The sequence below is a fragment of the Cyanistes caeruleus genome, chromosome 37, assembly GCF_971803275.1.
Source record: "Cyanistes caeruleus chromosome 37, bCyaCae1.hap1.1, whole genome shotgun sequence".
NCBI lineage: Eukaryota > Metazoa > Chordata > Aves > Passeriformes > Paridae > Cyanistes > Cyanistes caeruleus.
In genome coordinates, this window is record NC_141738.1 from 178,605 (window position 1) to 201,103 (window position 22,499).

At 49.0% G+C, this 22,499-nt stretch overlaps 1 protein-coding gene across 3 annotated transcripts; it reads left to right on the top strand.

Moving 5' to 3' along the window:
* Positions 1–2,095: 2,095 nt before the first annotated feature.
* LOC111936802 (medium-chain specific acyl-CoA dehydrogenase, mitochondrial) lies at positions 2,096–20,547 on the top strand. Of its 3 annotated transcripts, none has more exons than XM_086871830.1 (13): positions 2,096–2,334; positions 2,521–2,661; positions 7,511–7,607; positions 8,326–8,423; positions 8,541–8,610; positions 9,841–9,941; positions 10,669–10,749; positions 12,254–12,384; positions 14,059–14,167; positions 15,732–15,872; positions 15,947–16,042; positions 17,728–17,976; positions 19,578–20,547. In XM_086871830.1, the coding sequence occupies exons 2-13, from the start codon at positions 2,644–2,646 to the stop codon at positions 19,647–19,649; spliced, it is 1,263 nt and encodes a 420-aa protein (XP_086727956.1). In that variant the 5' UTR covers positions 2,096–2,334; positions 2,521–2,643; the 3' UTR covers positions 19,650–20,547. The 3 variants fall into 3 exon arrangements, with proteins under 3 accessions (XP_086727956.1, XP_086727955.1, XP_086727957.1); XM_086871829.1 differs by lacking the exon at positions 2,096–2,334 and adding an exon at positions 7,118–7,159 and having other exon boundaries at positions 2,555–2,661; XM_086871831.1 differs by lacking the exons at positions 2,096–2,334; positions 2,521–2,661; positions 7,511–7,607; ... (2 more) ...; positions 9,841–9,941; positions 10,669–10,749 and adding an exon at positions 10,793–10,811.
* The last annotated feature ends 1,952 nt before the right edge of the window (positions 20,548–22,499 follow it).

The following is a 22,499-nucleotide window of genomic DNA, read 5'->3' on the forward strand; positions in this document are numbered from 1 at the left end:
GTGGATGTGATCCCTGGGACCAGCACCCACCCTGTGGATGTGATCCCTGGGATCAGCACCCACCCTGTGGATGTGATCCCTGATCCCAGGATCAGCACCCACCCTGTGGATGTGATCCCTGGTCCTGGGACCAGCACCCACCCTGTGGATGTGATCCCTGGGATCAGCACCCACCCTGTGGATGTGATCCCTGGGACCAGCACCCACCCTGTGGATGTGATCCCTGATCCCAGGATCAGCACCCACCCTGTGGATGTGATCCCTGATCCCAGGATCAGCACCCACCCTGTGGATGTGATCCCTGGTCCTGGGATCAGCACCCACCCTGTGGATGTGATCCCTGGGACAAGCACCCATCCTGTGGATGTGATCCCTGGGACCAGCACCCACCCTGTGGATGTGATCCCTGGTCCTGGGACCAGCACCCACCCTGTGGATGTGATCCCTGATCCCGGGATCAGCACCCACCCTGTGGATGTGATCCCTGGTCCCAGGATCAGCACCCACCCTGTGGATGTGATCCCTGGGACCAGCACCCACCCTGTGGATGTGATCCCTGATCCCAGGACCAGCACCCACCCTGTGATCCCTGAGCCACACTGGCACCTGCATTCCCACTTCCCCACATTAATGCCTTCTGCACCTGGACTGTCTCGAAACTCCCCTGGACCAGCTCACACAAATCTCAGGAGCTCATTCCTTCCAGGAAAGTTGTTGATACTGGTCTTGAAGGCACCTGGAAATAGCATCTCAATTCTGCCCGTTTTCCCAAAATCCCTCCCCTGGGCAGGGCGCTCCCTACAGGTTTTCAGGCACCTGGAGCAGCTGCAGCTGTTTGTGACCCAAGAGAGGAAATATTACCTTTCCATAGGGACACAGAAGCTCCCTGCCTACCTCTGTGGTTCTGGGGAGTCTGATCCTGGTTGCTGAATGTCTCCTTAGGGACTTTTGGATTGGGTTCTTTTTCCCTTTGAACTAAGATTGACGAGAGGGAGGCAGTTTTGGTCTCAGTTGTTTATTTTTTCCTTATCGGCATTACAAGGTACAAGGAGCTATGTGCACTATGATAGAAAAGGGGTAAAATGGCGAACAAAGATCCTCTTCAAGGTCTTTTATATGTCCATTTACCCAATTAACAGATGCCAACTCAATTATTTTTCTTAGTGACCCAATGACCCAACACCTGAGTGCTGCACTGTGGCATTTTCTATCCAATCATTTACTACTACCCAAAAACCCCTAGGAAAAGAACATGAAGAAGAAAGAAGAGACAACACCCTAAATCCTCCAACTTGTCTCCTGTTCTCTAAACTGCTTTTTCACCCAGTGATTTAAGAAACTTTCTAATCTACACACTTACACACTTTTCCTATCTAACTTTAACATTTGTTCTCATGTATCACCATGAAAACATGCTCACGAATTTCATGTCATATGAAATTCAGTGTTTCTTTGAATCCTAGAACTAAGTATTAGAAACAAGGGCACACACTCTGTATCTCAGACTCCAACAAGTGAACTCCAGTGAAATCCATGCTGCTCATCAGAAAACCCACCTGAACCTTCCTCTTAAATGTGATGGAGAAATGTCTCTGCATCCTGGGGCTGTTGTGTGATGATAAATCACCTGAGGAATATTGAGGTATGCAGGAAGCACTGCAAGTAAGGGATAAATAATCCATGGGCAGAAGTTGGGCTGCTCAGAAGTGGAACTGCCAGTGACAATCAGGAATGTGACCTGTGCAGCAGAACCTGCACAGGGGATGTTTAACAGCCCCAAACTCACACACCCCGTGGGATTGAGGCTGGATTTAAACCAGGAAGAACAGCTGAAAAACCTGCATTAAACATTGGAATAACATAAAGTTACAAATTAACTTCTTCTTAACTACAGGGAGAAAAAGTCCTAGAATCTTCAAATCCCTAAGGTTGGAAAAGACCTCCAAGATCAGAGAGTTCAACCTTTGACCAAACACCGCCTCCTCACTCGGGTGCCGCGTCCAGCCATTCCCTGATGATAAATGTCCCAATCCCCACCTCCAGGGATGGGGACTCCACCGCCTCCCTGGGCAGCCTCTTCCAAGGCCTGACCACCCTTTCCACGCAGGAATTATTCCTGATGTCCAACTTAAACCACCCTGGCACAGCCTGAGGACGTTTCCCCTTGTTCTGTCCTCGTTGTCTCGCAGCAGAGCCGGACCATCTCCCGGCTCAGGGAGCTGTAGAGAGCCAGAACCTTCTCTCCCGGGTCTCTTTTTCTCCAGGCTGAGGCTCCCCCCGCTCCTGGTGCCGCAGCTCCGTTCCCATCTCCACCGATACCGGAGCAAAGCCTGTGTGAGACCACGAACAGCTCTTTTAACCTGCTGCTTTAACCCGTGAAGTGCCTGCCCAAGGCAGGGACCCGGGCCCGTTTCTGCCGCATTAACCCAAACTCGCCCGAACCCACGGCGAGGTCATTTCACCCGGCAAAAGTTAATTCACAGGGAAATCAAAGCAGCCGATTCTCTGCCATCCCGACAGAACGGGGCGGAGGAGGAGGAGGAGGAGGAGGAGCTCGCACGGCTCCGTTCGGGGGGCAGCGCCTGTTCGGGGGGCGGGGGTGCCGTGACCGCCCCGCTCCGCTCCGCTGGAGCCGCCGCAGCGATGTCCGCGCTCAGCCGGGTGAGCGGGGCACGGGGGGCACGGGGGGCACGGGGGGCACGGGGGGCACGGGGGGCACGGGGGGCACGGGGAGCACGGGGGGCACGGCGGGCACGGGGGGCACGGGGGGTACGGGGGGCACGGCGGGCACGGCGGGCACGGCGGGCACGGGGGGCACGGGGGGCACGGCGGGCACGGGGAGCACGGGGGACACGGGGGGCACGGCGGGCACGGGGGGCACGGGGGGCACGGGGAGCACGGGGAGCACGGGGGGCACGGGGGGCACGGGGGGGATTTAGGACGGAGCCGGGGTCGCGCCGGGGCTGGGGCGGCGCTGGCAGCGTCAGTGCCGGGGGTCCCGAGTCGGGCTCGGTGCGCGCTGCCCCTCCCGCGCTGCTCCGTTCCTCTCCCGGGGCTCGGGGCCCGCTGCTCCCTCGGGGGTCCGTGCGAGACCCCCGGGAAATTGGGGAGGTTCCTTTGGTCGGGATCTATCGGCCGCCCTGCCCGGGAACGGCGGCGGCGCTTCCAGTTCTGCCGTCATTCCTGAATTAGGGGAAAGGTGAAGGGCACCGGCTCTGGCGTGTCCATCCTGTGTCCATCCTGTGTCCCTCCAGTGTCCCCTCAGTGTCCCCTCAGTGTCCATCCAGTGTCCCCTCAGTGTCCCCTCAGTGTCCCCTCAGTGTCCGTCCAGTGTCCGTCCAGTGTCCCCTCAGTGTCCATCCAGTGTCCCCTCAGTGTCCCCTCAGTGTCCCTCCAGTGTGCCTCCAGTGTCCATGCAGTGTCCATCTAGTGTCCCCTCAGTGTCCCCTCAGTGTCCATCCAGTGTCCATCCAGTGTCAATCCAGTGTCCCTCCTGTGTCCCCTCAGTGTCCCCTCAGTGTCCCCTCAGTGTCCATCCTGTGTCCATCCTGTGTCCATCCAGTGTCCCTCCTGTGTCCCCTCAGTGTCCCTCCAGTGTCCCTCCAGTGTCCATCCTGTGTCCATCCTGTGTCCATCCAGTGTCCCTCCTGTGTCCCCTCAGTGTCCCTCCAGTGTCCCCTCAGTGTCCCCTCAGTGTCCCTCCAGTGTCCCTCCAGTGTCCCCTCAGTGTCCCCTCAGTGTCCCCTCAGTGTCCCTCCAGTGTCCATCCAGTGTCCATCCAGTGTTCCCTCAGTGTCCCCTCAGTGTCCATCCTGTGTCCATCCTGTGTCCATCCAGTGTCCCTCCTGTGTCCCCTCAGTGTCCCTCCAGTGTCCCTCCAGTGTCCATCCTGTGTCCATCCTGTGTCCATCCAGTGTCCCTCCTGTGTCCCCTCAGTGTCCCTCCAGTGTCCCCTCAGTGTCCCCTCAGTGTCCCCTCAGTGTCCCTCCAGTGTCCCTCCAGTGTCCCCTCAGTGTCCCCTCAGTGTCCCCTCAGTGTCCCTCCAGTGTCCATCCAGTGTCCATCCAGTGTTCCCTCAGTGTCCCCTCAGTGTCCCTCCAGTGTCCCTCCAGTGTCCCCTCAGTGTCCATCCAGTGTCCCTCAGTGTCCCTCCAGTGTCCATCCAGTGTTCCCTCAGTGTCCCCTCAGTGTCCCTCCAGTGTCCATCCAGTGTCCCCTCAGTGTCCATCCTGTGTGCCTCCAGTGTCCCCTCAGTGTCCCCTCAGTGTCCCCTCAGTGTCCCTCCAGTGTCCATCCTGTGTCCATCCAGTGTCCCCTCAGTGTCCCCTCAGTGTCCCTCCAGTGTCCCCTCAGTGTCCATCCTGTGTCCATCCTGTGTCCCTCCAGTGTCCCCTCAGTGTCCCCTCAGTGTCCATCCAGTGTCCCCTCAGTGTCCCCTCAGTGTCCATCCAGTGTCCCCTCAGTGTCCATCCTGTGTCCATCCAGTGTCCCTCCAGTGTCCCTCCAGTGTCCATCCAGTGTCCCTCCAGTGTCCCTCCTGTGTCCCTCCAGTGTCCATCCTGTGTGCCTCCAGTGTCCCTCCAGTGTCCCTCCAGTGTCCCTCCAGTGTCCCTCCAGTGTCCCCTCAGTGTCCCTCCAGTGTCCCTCCTGTGTGCCTCCAGTGTCCATCCTGTGTCCATCCTGTGTCCCTCCAGTGTCCATCCAGTGTCCATCCTGTGTCCCCTCAGTGTCCCCTCAGTGTCCCCTCAGTGTCCCCTCAGTGTCCCCTCAGTGTCCCTCCTGTGTGCCTCCAGTGTCCCCTCAGTGTCCATCCAGTGTCCCTCCTGTGTGCCTCCAGTGTCCATCCAGTGTCCCTCCAGTGTCCCCTCAGTGTCCCTCCAGTGTCCATCCAGTGTCCATCCAGTGTCCCCTCAGTGTCCCCTCAGTGTCCCCTCAGTGTCCCCTCAGTGTCCCTCCAGTGCCCATGCAGTGTCCCCTCAGTGTCCCCTCAGTGTCCCCTCAGTGTCCCTCCAGTGTCCCTCCAGTGTCCATCCAGTGTCCATCCTGTGTCCATCCAGTGTCCCCTCAGTGTCCCCTCAGTGTCCCTCCAGTGTCCCCTCAGTGTCCCCTCAGTGTCCCCTCAGTGTCCCATCCAGTGTTCATCCAGTGTCCCTCCAGTGTCCCTCCAGTGTCCCTCCAGTGTCCATCCAGTGTCCCCTCAGTGTCCCCTCAGTGTCCCCTCAGTGTCCCTCCAGTGTCCCTCCTGTGTGCCTCCAGTGTCCCTCCTGTGTCCCCTCAGTGTCCCTCCAGTGTCCCTCCTGTGTGCCTCCAGTGTCCATCCAGTGTCCCCTCAGTGTCCATCCAGTGTCCCCTCAGTGTCCCCTCAGTGTCCCTCCAGTGTCCCCCGGTGGGACATGGCCACCTTTCTCAAGTGTCCTGGTGGCAGGGGGAGCAGCGGGGGCAGCTGGCCCTGGGGGCTGGGGATTTAATGGATGGATTTAATGGATGATATTCCTGGCTCTGGGATTTGAGGTTCAGTGGGGGCAGAGCAGGTGGAAGGCGCGAGGAGCTGGATCTGAGCGTGGAGTGAGGACAGTGAGGCTGATGGAGTGAGCAGATGCTTGCCCAAACCCTCACACACAATCCCAGACTGGTTTGGGTGGGGAGGGACCTCAGAGACCGCCAGTCGCACCCCAATGCAAACTTGGAGCAGCTAGACCAGGCTGCTCCAGTGCCTCACCCCTGTGTGAGAGCTTTGGACTCTTGTCACTCCGTGTTTCCCCTGGGGAGGTCCCCCTGGCCAGGTGTCACCTTCAGCTGTGCCCAGAGTCACCTCAGTGATGCCCTTGACCTCCGAGACTGAACATCTCAACTACAAACTTGGCAACTCCTTTGTGTGGGGAGGGTGTCACCTTCAGCCTTGTTGGGAATTCTGGACTTTTCCAATTTTTTGTCTAAACCTTTTGGTGGAGATGCTGCAGAGGGCTGGATCATCCTTAAAAAAAACCCCAAACAGCAAAACCAAACCCAAATCAAAGCCCAAACAAATAAACCCCCCATGATTACAATACTCTGTCTTTTTTTCTACCTCATCTTTTTGTCAGTTACACTTCAAACAATGTCTAAAACACTTTGGGAGGGTTGTTTCCTGCTCTGGTGGTGTTTTGTTTTCCTTACACACCTGTGGCAGCCCTTTGGTAAGAAAACTCAGGCAAAAAGAGAAAACATGGGTGAAGAAAGGACAGTGAAAACCCCAGAGATAAAACTTTACCTCGTGGACACCCCCAAGCTGTGCACACCCTCTGACTCAGGAGCTCAGCACTCCCTGCTCAATCCCAGCTCTCCCCACAGTTCACTTTTTGCCTTTACAGATATTTTCGGTGTTCTCTGACAGTTCCTTTTCCCCCTGAGTGTCGCCTGTCACAGCTTGTGTCCCTTGCTGTGTTGTGGGGCCGCTTTAGGACAGGTCCCTCATTCTGGGCTGGGATATTCCCTCATTCTCACGGTGACATGAGGAATAAAAGGAACCCTGTAACTCACAGAGTAGTTATAAGAGCAGGTATGAATTTATTCAGCGCTGAGGTGCATGGGGATATTATTAAAAACGAGATTCGCTTAATAAATTATAAAAAGTTTAATATAAACAAAAAGACAATTAGGAGACAAAAGAAATAAAGCAAAGGGTTAAAAACAGTTTGATCCTCCCATTGTCGTGCCTGTTGGAGTTATCTTGCCTTGTCTGGATGAAACATATCCTTACCATTCAGAATTCCTATCTAAGCCTATAACTTGCAAAGAGAGAAAAGAATATAGCGAAAGCATGTTGTATATATTTATCAGAATAATTGTGAAAAGCCAGTATCACAATATCATTTATAACAATATCTCCTCCAAAAAGCACGCACCCCTTTTTGATTTGGTTTTCCCTTTTTATCCTTTACAGACTAGGTTTATGCAATACCCCTAATACATATTCATTTCCTAACCCCGCCTGTCTTCACTTCATATTACAATTAGCTCCATTTCAGTCTTTTGGCCACTTTTTGGGACTTTAAATTCATTCTTTCCAGCTTAGGGTCCGAGGAATCTCCTTTATCCTGTGGTGTCTTTGTCTTTGCATCTTGTTTGTGTATTCTAGCTCTTTATCTTGCAGTCTGAGCCTTTTCCTGATTTAGTCAGGGTATGGTTTTTGTCAAACACTTCTTTTAATGTTAAATTAAAATTAATTTATTTAATATATTTATATATATTTTTATATAAAAATATATTTTGATATATTTATATATAAATATATTTTATATATTTATATATTTATATATTATAGCATTTTAATATTTATAAATATTTAATATATTCATTATTTATTTATAAATATAAATGTATATATTTATATATTAAATGTATATATTTGTATATTTATATATTTTATATAAAAATATAAATATATATATTTATATATTTAAAATTAATTTAAGAGATGTTAAGCATCTCTTTCTAATTCTTAATTTCTCTGTTTCCTTTCGTGCTGCAGCTGCTCCGGAGCCTGCTCTGGCCTGGCTGGAGGTCGTGCTCCAGCAAACCTGCCCAAAATGTGCACCTGAGCAAACCTGGCCACGGCTTCAGCTTCGGTGAGTGCGGCAGGGCTGGCAAGGGAGGGACAGAAAAACCAAAGGACCAAAATAAACAGGAAAAAAAACCCCCAAAACACCACAAACCCCAACGAAGCAACTGACCAAAAAACCCAAGCAACAGCACTGCAGTTCAGGAGGAATTTCAGGAGGAATTCCCAAGACAGATGTTTATTTGGGATAGATTTCTATTATTTTCATAAAAACTATTTGAAAACAAAAATCCCTTTTTCTCTCCAGCTCAGGACAGCCGTGGCAGGGGATGATATTTCAGAGACTTTTTTCTTTTTTTGGAACTGCCTTGAGCTTTTTTTTACTGTACACAGAGCCTCAGCACTGAGCCATGATCCCCTGTTGGCTTTTAAACCATTAGAATAACCACGAGCAGCACCAGGGGAACCTGGTGGGTCTTGGGATGTGACACAGAAAATTTCTCCACACCTGAGCAAATTCTCTGGGGCAGCAGCAGATGCTTGACAGATGGTTTTGGTAAAAGCCTTTTATTACCTGGCACTTTCTGCTCCATGTCCAGTAGTTTTTCATTAATTATATATATTATAATTTATATTAATAATTTATATTTATATAATAATTTATATTTATAATAATTTTATATCATTTTAATGCTGTTGTGGGCGTTGCTCAGAGCTCAGGGAGGTTCAGAGGGAAGGAGGAATTTGAGTTTCTTTGTGACTATTTTACCTTATTTTTTCGACAGAACTGACAGATGAACAGAAGGAATTCCAAGCTACTGCCCGGAAATTTGCTCTGGAGGAGATAATTCCTGTGGCTGCACAGTATGACAGAACTGGGGAGGTAAATCCACTCCACAGGAGGAAAAAACCAGATTTTTTTCTTAACTCAAAATTTGAAATTTTACCTGTGATAATTAATGTGATTTTCCCTGTAAAAAAAAAACCTGTGATTTTTCAGTATCCTGTGCCACTCATCAAACGGGCCTGGGAGCTCGGGCTGATGAACTCACACATCCCAGAGAGCTGTGGTGAGTGTGATCCCTTTTAATCCCTAAAATAAACCAAAGAAAAGGCCTTGGGGGAGATGGCAGCGGGAAATTATGGATTACATATAAAATTACCTGTTGCACACTGGAGTAATCCCAAAGCAATCTGTGGGCAGGTGGGTGTGAGGAGGCTGGATGGGATCAGGGGAGGAAATAACTCCTGTTGTAATAACTTAGGGCCAGGTTTTCTCCCTTGATCCCAATTCTTATGATCCCCATGTCAGGAGTTTAAGGCTTTACTTTGATCCTGCCTAAGGCTGGAGCTGATTTAAGGGCTCATTCCTGTGAGCAGTTTAGCTGAGTTCAGCCAGTGCATAACCATGGATAAAAAGGTTACATTTCAGACTCCCCGTTTTACCTGAAAAAGTAAAGTTGAGAAGTGTCCAGAGCAGGCCCTGTCGAGTCTTTTTGGCTGGTTTGGTGCATCTGGCATCAAAAACTGAGTTTCTACAGCAGAGCCTGAGAGTCCTGAATCAAGAGCAGCCTTTAAAGGTCCCCTTGTCTGACCCCCAGCGCAGAGAGAGAGGGGCTGGGTGGGTGCAAAACACTTGAAATTCAGGAATGAATTTGAAAACCCATCAGGGTTTCATAGTGGGAAATCATCAGCACAGTTTGGCTGGATATCCACGTGTAGCCTGGAAAAGGAACTATTGAGGAGACTGATGGTGGCTGGGGAAAAGTTGAGGCTGGTGTGAAGAGCTGTGGGAGAAGGTCATGGAACCAAGTGTTCAAATGAAATTCAAAATGGGAAAAGAGATGGGCACAGGAAAGGGAAGAAGTGATTCAAACTTCCCAGGTAAAATGTATTAATATTCTGGAAAAAGGGATTTGAGGGATATAATTCATTGTTTTGAGAAAGAGGGGCCTTTCTCTGCCTCCCAAGAGCTCCCCAGGGAATTCTCAGATGTAAAGCTGTGACAGATCCTGCTGGCACCTTCTGGCCATTTTATGCCACTTGTCCCACCTTGAGCACAAAAGTAACCCCCATGAGAACGGTGAAATGTGATTTTTAAATCATCTGACTTCAATGGAAACAAACAAATAAAAAACAAAAATCCCGATCTGGCAGCACGCTCTTTCCCGAGGCGTTCCTTAGGGAGAACATCTGCTGGAACTCGGTGCCCATGGGCGACATTTGGGATAATAAATGCTTGTAAATCACTAATAATCTGCATTTGAGATCCCCCTGCATCCCCTCCTGTCCCCCCACAGGTGGGCTGGGGCTGGGCAGCTTCGAGGCGTGTCTGATCACAGAGGAGCTGGCGTACGGATGCACCGGGGTGCAGACGGCCATCGAGGCAAATTCCCTGGGGGTGGGTCCTGCACCCATCCAGAACTGGGGCTGGGGTCCTCAAACTGGGCTGGGGTCCTCAAACTGGGCTGGGGTCCTCAAACTGGGCTCTGGGTCTGCAAACTGGGCTCTGGGTCCTCAAACTGGGCTGGGGTCCGCAAACTGGGCTCTGGGTCCGCAAACTGGGCTGGGGTCCTCAAACTGGGCTCTGGGTCCTCCAAACTGGGCTCTGGGTCCGCAAACTGGGCTCTGGGTGTTCCAAACTGGGCTCTGGGTCCTCAAACTGGGCTCTGGGTGTTCCAAACTGGGCTCTGGGTGTTCCAAACTGGGCTCTGGGTCCTCAAACTGGGCTCTGGGTGTTCCAAACTGGGCTGGGGTCCTCAAACTGGGCTGGGGTCCTCCAAACTGGGCTGGGGTCCTCCAAACTGGGCTGGGGTCCTCAAACTGGGCTGGGGTCCTCAAACTGGGCTCTGGGTGTTCCAAACTGGGCTCTGGGTCCTCCAAACTGGCTTCTGGGTGTTCAAACTGGGCTCTGGGTGTTCCAAACTGGGCTCTGGGTTCCTCCAAACTGGGCTCTGGGTGTTCCAAACTGGGCTCTGGGTGTTCCAAACTGGGCTCTGGGTTCCTCCAAACTGGGCTCTGGGTCCTCCAGACTGGGCTCTGGGTGTTCCAAACTGGGCTCTGGGTGTTCCAAACTGGGCTCTGGGCCCTTGAGGTGATGGGTTAATGCCCTGAACATTCCCTTCCAGCAAATGCCTGTGATCATCGCTGGGAACGAGCAGCAGCAGAAAAAATACTTGGGCAGGATGACAGAGGAGCCCCTGATGTGTGTGAGTGAGACCAGGGAATCCCATTGATTAATTAATTAATGACAGGGGAACCCCTGATGTGTGTGAGTGTGACCAGGGAATCCCATTGATTAATTAATTAATGACAGGGGAACCTCTGATGTGTGTTTGATCAGGGAATGCCATTGATTAATTAATTAATGACAGAGGAACCCTTGATGTGTGTTTGATCATTGAATCCCATTGATTAATTAATTAATGACAGAGGAACCCCTGATGTGTGTTTGATCAGGGAATCCCATTGATTAATTAATTAATGACAGGGGAACCCCTGATGTGTGTTTGATCATTGAATCCCAATGATTAATTAATTAATGACAGGGGAACCCCTGATGTGTGTTTGATCAGGGAATCCCATTAATTAATTAATTAATGACAGAGGAACCCCTGATGTGTGTTTGATCAGGGAATCCCAGTGATTAATTAATGACAGAGGAACCCTTGATGTGTGTTTGATCAGGGAATCCCATTGATTAATTAATGACAGGGGAACCCCTGATGTGTGTTTGATCAGGGAATCCCATTGATTAATTAATTAATGACAGAGGAACCCTTGATGTGTGTTTGATCATTGAATCCCATTGATTAATTAATTAATGACAGAGGAACCCCTGATGTGTGTTTGATCATTGAATCCCATTGATTAATTAATTAATGACAGAGGAACCCTTGATGTGTGTTTGATCATTGAATCCCATTGATTAATTAATGGCAGAGGAACCCCTGATGTGTGTTTGATCAGGGAATCCCATTGATTAATTAATTAATTAATGACAGGGGAACCCCTGATGTGTGTTTGATCATTGAATCCCATTGATTAATTAATTAATGACAGGGGAACCCCTGATGTGTGTTTGATCAGGGAATCCCATTGGTTAATTAATGGCAGAGGAACCCCTGATGTGTGTTTGATCAGGAAATCCCATTGATTAATTAATTAATGACAGAGGAACCCTTGGTGTGTGTTTGATCAGGGAATCCCATTGATTAATTAATTAATGACAGGGGAACCCTTGGTGTGTGTTTGATCATTGAATCCCATTGATTAATTAATTAATGACAGGGGAACCCTTGATGTGTGTTTGATCATTGAATCCCACTGATTAATTAATTAATGACAGAGGAACCCCTGATGTGTGTTTGATCAGGGAATCCCATTGATTAATTAATTAATGACAGGGGAACCCCTGATGTGTGTTTGATCAGGGAATCCCATTGATTAATTAATTAATGACAGAGGAACCCTTGGTGTGTGTTTGATCAGGGAATCCCATTGATTAATTAATTAATGGCAGAGGAACCCTTGATGTGTGTTTGATCAGGGAATCCATTACCTTAGTCATTAATTAACGACAGAAGCGCCTCTGACACTTGTGTGCCGTGGCTCGGTCACTGCCCAGCGCTCGGCCGTGACGTTGTGCTTTCCCAAACCTTTTTTTCCCAAAAAAAGGGTGAATTCCTTGGGATCTGGGGGTTGTTTTTCCAGGCTTACTGCGTGACGGAGCCGGGCGCCGGCTCAGACGTGGCCGGGATCAGGACGCGGGCGGAGCGGAAAGGCGATGAGTACATCATCAACGGGCAGAAGATGTGGATCACCAACGGTGGGAAGGCCAACTGGTGAGTTCTTCACTGGGCCAAGCGCTGCTGCACGAGCGATTCCTTGCTTGATCTGAGCAAAATCTTCTTGTTGTTCAGGGCTCGACTGGAAAGTGGTTTTTTTGCGGGTGATCAGGTAGAGAGGGCTCATAATTTGACTGTAGTCAGGAATGTGCATTCTCTAAAAACTTACGGCCCCTAGGAGAGCTTGTGTTTCTTTTTTGTTGGTTTGTGGAGATATTGTTGTGATCTTGTTGATGACATCTGTTCCTTTTGCTACTTTATCCTCAGGGACTGGATCTCTCTAGCAGGTCTCTTAATTTATTTTTTTTTTTTGATGGTGAAACCGGCTTTCAGGAGAACTTTGATGATTTTCTTTCTTTTCTCGAAGACCTCTGCAGCCTCATTTCTTTACACAATGATGTTACCAATGCACTGCAGATGTTTTGGGGCTTTACTCTTTTCAAGTGTAGCTTGGATCAGTTCATGGTGGGGCAAAACCAAAAAACTGATGAAGAGGAGCAAAAACAAGTGGGAAGAGGCTGCTGTGGGTGCCCAGAGAGGGAATGGGCTGATGCCATCAGAGCTTGGCGGTGTCACAGCTCCCTTCATTTGGGCTGAAACAGGACGCGGTTCCCTCCTCTTTCCCTCTGGGACAGGGAGTTACTCACAGACAACAACAAAACGCTCAGGTTACTGAGCCCTGGCTGCCAGACAGCGATCAGCTGCTCCTGACTCAGCTGGGAAAGCTTCCCACTCACAGGGAACACAGAAACACTCTGGGATTTAATTGTCTGAAGGTAAAACATTTCCAAGGAGTCCCAGAGCCCCGGGCTGTGCTGCAGGGTCCGGGGAGGGCAGCACAGACCCTTCCTCGGGGCTGACGCTCTCCCCACCCCAACACGCTTCTCAGTCCAAGAGGAAAAACTTTACACACTTATCTGTGGAAATTGGGTTTTCTCACTGTTTAATTTCCTGCCCAAGGCAGAACCACCACAGAGACTCTCCCAGCACATTCCTGACTCCTCGAGATGGAATTTACAGCAATTGCCAACACAAAAATTCCATTTGCTAATGATACCGGCAAGAATAAAATGGAAATATTTTCAACTGAGAGGAATAGGCCCCTCAGACACAATGCTGCATTCCCTGTACAATAATCCTTAGAGATGTGCTGGGAATTGGCATATTTATTTATTATATTATATTATATTATATTATATTATATTATTTCATATTATTTCATATTATTTCATATTATTTCATATTATTTCATATTATATTATATTATATTATATTATATTATATTATATTATATTATATTATATTATATTATATTATATTATATTATATTATATTATATTATATTATATTATATTATATTATATTGAGGTTAAGTGGGATATTGAGACTTACAACACATGGGAAAGGTGAAAAAGCTTTGCAGGTTTACCTGAGTGAATTGCATGAAAATTTGATTTTGCAGGAAGAGCTGCCCAGCCAACACTGCCATTCCTTGCACTCCTTCCCCCTCATTTGTTTTTATTTTGGTTTTTCCCTTTGGGAAGGACCAATTAAAAGGGATCATTACCTTACTACTCAATTTCCTGTAGAGTGCAAAATGAACAAAAGCACTCAGCAGTTTTGCCACGAGGTTGTTGGGGATGAGCTGAACCCCATCCTTCTCTTCCCCAGGTATTTCCTGCTGGCCAGAACCGATCCTGACCCCCGGGCCCCGGCCAGCAAAGCCTTCACGGGCTTCATCGTGGAGGCCGACAGCCCTGGCATCCAGGTTGGCAGGAAGGTAATCAGCAGCACGTCTTGCTCCTTCCTCAGACAGAAACTCAATAATTGCCAGGAAATGAAAATCATTGTCAGGGCTGATAGAAAGGGAGACTGGAATTCTCACAGCGCCCAGAAACTGTTCATAAGACTCATGTAATAATGATATTTACATATATTATCTTATCTTATATATTATATTATGTTATGTTATATTACATTATATATTATATATTATATATTATATATTATATATTATATATTATATATTATATATTATATATTATACCTTATATTATTATTTTATATATTATATTATATTATATTATATTATATTATATTATATTATATTATATTATATTATATTATATTATATTATATTATATTACATTATATTACATTATATTATATTTTATATTATATTGTCTTATATTGTCTTATATTATATTATATTATATCATATTACATTACATTACATTATATTGTATTATATTGTATTATATTATATTGTCTTATATTGTATTATATTACATTATATTATACATTATATTATACATTATATTATACATTATATTATACATTATATTATACATTATGTTATCTTATATTATCTCTATATCTTATCAATATATATTAATACATTATTAATATATTCTTAATATATATTAATATATTCTTAATATATTATTATATTATATTATATTATATTATATTATATTATATTATATTATTTATATTATATTATATTATTATATATACACACATACATATATATTTCTTAACTTTTCTTTAATAATTGTACATAATTATATATAACAGTTACATATAATTACATATAATTATATGTAATAATTATATTGTCTATATAATCATATATAAATTTATATAATAGATAATATACAAATTAAATTATATAAGCAAATTATATGTAAGATCATTAGAATTATACCTAATTCTATATTACATATAATCATATAAATATAATTAAAGACAACAGAATTATAATTCTATGAATTCAGATAAATAATTACTCAGAAGGGCTTAAAGCAGATAATTTCACCCAGCTGCAAAAGCACCTTTGAGAACATGGAACTCCCAAGGATGTCCAGGGGGAGTGAAGGTGTTGGCAGAATTTTCCCCATTTTCCTGCAATTTCAGCTGCTCTTGCACCATGGAGGCCCTGGTTTTACATTTGGAACCTGAAAACCTGATTTATTTATGAATTTGTCTTTTGGCAGCACGCTTGGGTCTCACAGCTGCTGCAAGTGGGTTCTTGACCGTTTTCTCTCCCATGTGAGAGGATGGAATTTAATTATATGTAGAATTAAATCCTCCAGAGGAGAAATTGAACCAGAAAAGGCCAAAGGAGGGATTCCAGCCCCAGAAGTGAGCAGTGACCTGCTCAGGTGTGATAGGTTTACTGGGCTGGGCAGTCCAAACTGGGATTTCTTGTTTCTGGTGTGTTTTAGCTAAAACTGAAGTGTTTTTTTAAGATAAAAAAACTCCTTTTATTCTTTAAGCGAAATAAAGGAGAGAATTGGTTGTACCTGGGAAGAATCTGACCCAGTGGCACCTGCCTTTTCCAGGAGCTGAACATGGGCCAGCGCTGCTCGGACACGCGCGGGATTGTCTTTGAGGACGTGCGTGTCCCCAAGGAGAACGTGCTGATTGCGGAGGGCGCCGGCTTCAAGATCGCCATGGGCGCCTTTGACAAGACCAGGCCCCCGGTGAGTAGCGGCGATGGGCTGTTCACCAAAGAAAGGGGAATTTCTGCTGCTCACCCCGCGCTCTGCACACCCAGGTGGCAGCGGGGGCCGTGGGGCTGGCGAGGCGAGCGCTCGACGAGGCCACGCGGTACGCGCTGGAGAGGAAAACCTTCGGGAAACCCATCGTGGAGGTGAGTTTAGAGTCTGATCCAGCACAGACCCCGATCCCACAGAGCTCCTTGAACACAACTTCCCAAGTGTGCTGAATTTGCGAATTAAGAAATTAAGATAATATTGTTTATTAGGGAAGATTCATTCCCAGAAAAGCCTGGCTCTGGCAGGGTTCCCATCCTGGAGGTGTGTTTAGAGTTACTCATGGGAAAGTCTGATCCAGCACAGACCCCGATTCCACAGAGCTCCTTGGACACAACTTCCCCAGTGCGCTGAATTTGAAAATTAAGAAATGAAGATAATATTATCTATTAGGGAAGATTCATTCCCAGAGAGGCTCTGGCGGAGTCCTCATCCTGGTGGCACTTGGGGACGCAGTTTAGTGATGACCATGATGGTGCCAGGGCGAGGCTTGGCCTTGATGATCTCTTAGTGGTCCTGTGGAGCCCCAGTGATTCCATGATCCCCAGCAGAAGCCTCCTTCCCCTGTGGTGCCGCAGCCCTTGATGACCTTAGCAGTCTTGTCAAACCCCAGTGATTCCATGATCCCCAGCAGAAGGTTCCTCCCCCTGTGGTGTCATTGCCCTTGATGATCTTAGCAGTCCTGTCAAACCCCAGTGATTCCATGATCCCAAGCAGAAGCCTCCTTCTCCTGTGGTGCCTCAACCCTTGATGATCTTAGCGGTCCTGTGGAGCCCCAGTGATTCCATGATCCCCAGCAGAAGGTTCCTTCCCCTGTGGTGTCATTGCCTTTGAAGACCTTAGCGGTCCCATGGAACCCCAGTGATTCCATGATCCCCAGCAGAAGCCTCCTTCCCCTGTGGTGTCATTGCCCTTGATGATCTCTTAGCAGTCCTGTCAAACCCCAGTGATTCCATGATCCCCAGCAGAAGGCTCCTTCCCCTGTGGTGTCATTGCCCTTGATGATCTTAGCGGTCCCATGGAACCCCAGTGATTCCATGATCCCCAGCAGAAGCCTCCTTCTCCTGTGGTGTCATTGCCCTTGATGATCTTAGTGGTCCTGTGGAGACCCAGTGATTCCATGATCCCAAGCAGAAGGCTCCTTCCCCTGTGGTGTCATTGCCTTTGAAGACCTTAGCGGTCCCATGGAACCCCAGTGATTCCATGATCCCAAGCAGAAGCCTCCTTCCCCTGTGGTGCCGCAGCCCTTGATGACTTTAGTAGTCCTGTGGAACCCCAGTGATTCCATGATCCCAAGCAGAAGCCTCCTTCCCCTGTGGTGCCGCAGCCCTTGATGATCTCTTAGTGGTCCTGTGGAACCCCAGTGATTCCATGATTCCTAAGCAGAAGCCTCCTTCTCCTGTGGTGTCATTGCCCTTGATGACTTTAGTGGTCCTGTGGAACCCCAGTGATTCCATGATCCCCAGCAGAAGGTTCCTCCCCCTGTGGTGTCATTGCCCTTGATGATCTTAGCAGTCCTGTCAAACCCCAGTGATTCCATGATCCCAAGCAGAAGCCTCCTTCCCCTGTGGTGCCTCAACCCTTGATAACCTTGGTAGTCCTGTGGAACCCCAGTGATTCCATGATCCCAAGCAGAAGGCTCCTTCTCCTGTGGTGTCATTGCCTTTGAAGACCTTAGCAGTCCTGTGGAACCCCAGTGATTCCATGATCCCCAGCAGAAGCCTCCTTCTCCTGTGGTGCCGCAGCCCTCTGGGGCTCACCCGCTGGATCTCCGCTCTCCCAGCACCAGGCCGTGGCGTTCCTGCTGGCGGAGATGGCCATGAAGGTGGAGCTGGCCCGCCTGGGGTACCAGCGAGCGGCCTGGGAGGTGGACGCCGGCCGCCGCAACACCTTCTACGCCTCCATTGCCAAGGCCTTCGCCGGGGACGTCGCCAACCAGGTGGCCACAGATGCTGTGCAGATCTTTGGGGGCAATGGCTTCAACACGGAATATCCCGTGGAGAAGCTCATGAGGGACGCCAAAATCTATCAGGTGAGCGGGGCAGAGTGAGGGGTCTCCGTCAATACAAAGTAATTAATTGATGATTAATTGCAATCAGGATGGGCACAGGATAAAAATGTTTGGTGTTGAAAGGCATTAAATCAGGGAAGTTCTCATTTTACCACTCACTGGGCAGGTGCTTTGGCTGAGATGCCACCCATAGATTAATTAATAAGCATTAATTACCCTCTGTGTGATGCAGAAACAGCCATGGGGCACAACCCATGGTGATTCACTTCTTCAGATATTTATTTATTGGTTTCTTTTCCAAAAGAACATAATATTTCCTCATTTTCAGCCCACAGACATCCCTAATCCCCGGTGCTTTTTCTGCAGTGTTATTGCCAAGAAATTATTCCATGCCAGAATTCCTCTGTTGGTTCAAGTTTGTTATTCAGCAGGAACGAATTGATTTCATTAGGAAACCCAGCGACCTTCACCTTTTCCCTCTTTCCAGCATTAACCATGACTGGCTGGAACTGATCCAAACAGGTTTCAGGGAACACACAGGGGCCCTGACCTATCAGCAAGTGACCACAGCTGCTGAGATTCCAGATGGCTGACATTCCTTTTACAACTGACTTCAAAATTCCAACTGTTCTCATCAGCCAGGAATTTTTCCCTCTCCAAGGACACAAAGCAGATGTTTGGAATTGAAAAGTTCTCAGTGCTGATTTCAGTCCTGCCAGGGAGGAACAGAATAAGATATCAGACTTTGTCAGAATTGGAATTGAAAAGTTCTCAGTGCTGATATCAGTCCTGCCAGGGAGGAACAGAATAAGATATCAGACTTTGTCAGAATTGGAATTGAAAAGTTCTCAGTGCTGATTTCAGTCCTGCCAGGGAGGAACAGAATAAGATATCAGACTTTGTCAGAATTGGAACTGAAAAGTTCTCAGTGCTGATTTCAGTCCTGCCAGGGAGGAACAGAATAAGATATCAGACTTCGTCAGAATTGGAATTGAAAAGTTCTCAGTCCTGATTTCAGTCCTGCCAGGGAGGAACAGAGTAAGATATCAGACTTTGTCAGAACTGGGCTCTTTTCCCATTTTGGGTTGTTTTTTCCCACCCTTCATCACACGGCTCCATTGTCAGTGCATGGCCAGGCATGCTGAGCTTTTGAAATTGTTCAGATTACTCTGATTTAGTGTGAAATTTTGGGGTGTTTTTCCTATTCCCCTCCACCCTTGCAAAAACTTGGGAAAGGGATTGGACCTTACAATTCACGGAGAAGCTTTGTGCAGTTTGGGGAAGATTATCCTGATTTTGTGATTGCAGAGAAAGTGGATTTGCAGGTATGGGAGTGATTTGCCAAAGCAAGTTCAGGATAGGGAGCTGTAACACTGAAATCCCCACATTCTGCTGTCCTAGAGCCAGCCTGGGCTGTGCTTGGGGGATCCCTGGATCCCTCCTGCACCGAACACACACCTGTATGTGTTTATTGCCTCTTGCAGCTCATTGTCACACTAATTATTCCCAGTTTTCCCTCTCCCTGCCCCCTGGCCTGGCGAAGGGAGGGGTCACAGGTGTGCAGACTCTGATCAAACACCTTTCCCAGCTGCTGGCTCACCTGTCTCTGCTTTTCCCTGCAGATCTACGAGGGCACAGCCCAGATCCAGCGAGTGATCATTGCCCGTGAGCACCTGGGCAGGTACAAGGACTGAGGGATGCGGCAGCTCCAGGCCCGGTATTCCAGGGAAAGGGATTGTGCTGCATTTCTCCATTAGAAAAACACGGGAAAACCCTTTTTCCATTAAACTCCTGTTCTTGTGCCTGATCCAGCAGAGGCTCTGGGACCTCATCCATCCCCTGAGCCCATCCCACTGACTGATCATCCCTAAATCCCACAGGAATCACATCGCTCTTCCCAAACCTCCCTTTGGCTTTCAGCAGCAAAGGAGACCAAACCCTTCCCCAGCAAACCTGGATGAGCAGAGAGTGAACCAAAGTCTCATTTTGTTAAAATTTATTTTTGCCAGTGACAGCAAAAATCCTGCATGTCCCAGGGGTTGGATTTGGGATGTTTCCATGTTTTTAACAGCATCGATCCGCTCTCTTTGTTTATTCCTGGGGCTTGGGTGATGGCAGCTGGATCAACCTCAGGGAACTTAAAAAAATCTGACTTTTCCTGCTGTGGCAGGGCACAGGTGGCTCTTGGGCTCCAGGGCCCTGGTTCCCAAGATCCACAGGAAACACTGTAGGTTTGGAGCCTTTCAACATCCAGATCTTAAGGAAAACTAACGTGAATCCATGTTTCTTGAGCCAGAATTCCTTGTTACGGGTGAGGGGTGATGATGGTGTGTGAGAGGGGCTACGGGTGTGGCAGGGAAGGAAAAGGATGGGGCAGGGGGAAGGTGGATTTACTGATCCTGTGGAAAAGTGTGCAGGAAATGGGCTGGGTTTGGGCATCGCAGCATGGGCTGAGCTGGGCCTGGCCCTGATAGGAGCCAGGGATGAGATTTCTGTGGCACAGAGAGATTCCCTGGAAAAAGGCTGGAGTCACTGCCAGGTCCCAATAAACACTGCTGCTGATTTGTGGAATAAAAGGAACCCTGTAACTCACAGAGTAGTTATAAGAGCAGGTATGAATTTATTCAGCGCTGAGGTGCATGGGGATATCTCCTCCAAAAAGCATGCACCCCTTTCTGATTTGATTTTCCCTTTTTATCCTTTACAGACCAGGTTTACACGATACACCTAATACATATTCATTTCCTAACCCCGCCTGTCCTCACTTCATATTACAATTAGCTCCATGCACCTTTTAGTCTTTTTGGCCGCTTTTTGGGACTTCACATCCATTTCTTCCTGCTTAGGATCCGAGGAATCTCCTTTATCCTGTGGTGCCTTTGTCTTTGCATCTTGTTTGTGTATTCCAGCTCCTTATCTCATCTTGCAGTCTGACTCTTTTTCCTGTTCTTGTGGATCAGGGTGTCAGGGTCTGGGTTTTGTCAGACACCCCTTTTAGTCAAGCATTTTTTCTAATTCTTAATTTCTCTGTTTCACTGGCATTGGCAGGGCAGGAGTGTCTGATCCCGCACTCCTCACATGCTCTGATGGCATCACTGCCGTGTGCTGTCCCAGCCTGGGGTGGGCTGGAATGGACAGGGGAGGATGGAATGGGGGTGGAAGAGGATGGGGACTGCAGAGGCACCACGCTACAAAAAGCTGACGTCCACAAAGGAGACAGAGGAGTCCTGCAACTTTATTCGAATAAAGGGAGAAAACCCACTGGGGCCCGTGGGGTCTCTCTCGAGGTTTTGGAGGGTGCAGCTACTTTTTGTTCTGAATTCCCGATTGCATGTTTCCCTCTCCTTTTCCCCATCGGCTGAGGTACCAGGAAGGTACAGCCCTCGTGAAAGCCCCTGCCACATATCCCTCCTTGAACGTGTGTCACCCTTTCCCTCCGAAGTTCAGAAATCCAGGCTGCTCGGGTTCTGTGGGTCCACCACAAGTTCAGACTGTCTGCATTACACTTTGTGCAGACCCATTTGTCTTATAACCCTACGGTTCAGGAGCTCAGGGTGCCTGGATCGAGCTGCCGGGGTTCTGTAGCAAACTTACCCGGGTGGATGTTCATAGAGACATTAAGAATCATTTAGAAGTGATAAACACCGATTTCTGTGACAGCAGTGAAGAAACCCACACCTATTCTTCCCACATCGAGTCTTTTGTGAAGACATCAGGAAGCATTTTTCCCGTCAGGACAAAAGGGATTGGGATGGGGCAGTGTGGATGGACCCAGCTGGGGTGAACTGGGAATAGAGGCGCTCGAGATGCGGGTGGAGGCGGAAGAATGGGGATGCTGTATGCATGGAGGGCGATAAAGGGGGAAGGAAGGGGTGGGATGGGGATGAACGACCACGGGGGTGGGTGGCAGGCGATGGAAAGGCTCGGGGCGGGGATGAGGGAGCTGGAGGCGGGTGTGGGCAGGGGCCGGCGGCCGGATGGCCTTTGGAGAGGGAGCGTGGTGCGGGACGGGCCCGGGCCAGGGGGGATCACCGGGACAGGGGGGGATCACCGGGGCCAGGGGGGATCACCGGGCCAGGGGGGATCACCGGGACAGGGGGGATCACCAGGCCAGGTTGGGATCACCGGGCCAGGTGGGGATCACCGGGACAGGGGGGATCACCGGGACAGGGGGGTGTCACTGGGACAGGGGGGATCACCGGGCCAGGGGGGGATCACCGGGACAGGGGGGATCACCGGGGACAGGGGGGATCACCGGGCCAGGGGGGGATCACCGGGCCAGGGGGGGATCACCGGGACAGGGGGGATCACCGGGGACAGGGGGGATCACCGGGGCCAGGGGGGATCACCGGGCCAGGGGGGGATCCCGGTGACGGAGCCCCCCGGGCAGAGCCCCCGCGGTGCCGGTGGCGGGGCTGTGGCAGGGGCCGCTCCAAGGGCGCGGTGCCGCAGGCGCTGCCCCGAGCGCGGCGCTGGCGGAACGGCGCGGCCCAGGGCGGAGCGGCCGGGCCGGGCGAGGCGGCGGCGGGAGGACGCTGAGGCCG

Bases quoted from the DNA above. Each gene is read 5' to 3' on its own strand.
- LOC111936802 (XM_086871829.1), top strand. The intron at 7,608-8,325 runs GTGAGTGCGGCA...TTTTTTCGACAG, and splicing joins TGGCCACGGCTTCAGCTTCG to AACTGACAGATGAACAGAAG. The intron at 15,873-15,946 runs GTGAGTAGCGGC...CTGCACACCCAG, and splicing joins TTGACAAGACCAGGCCCCCG to GTGGCAGCGGGGGCCGTGGG.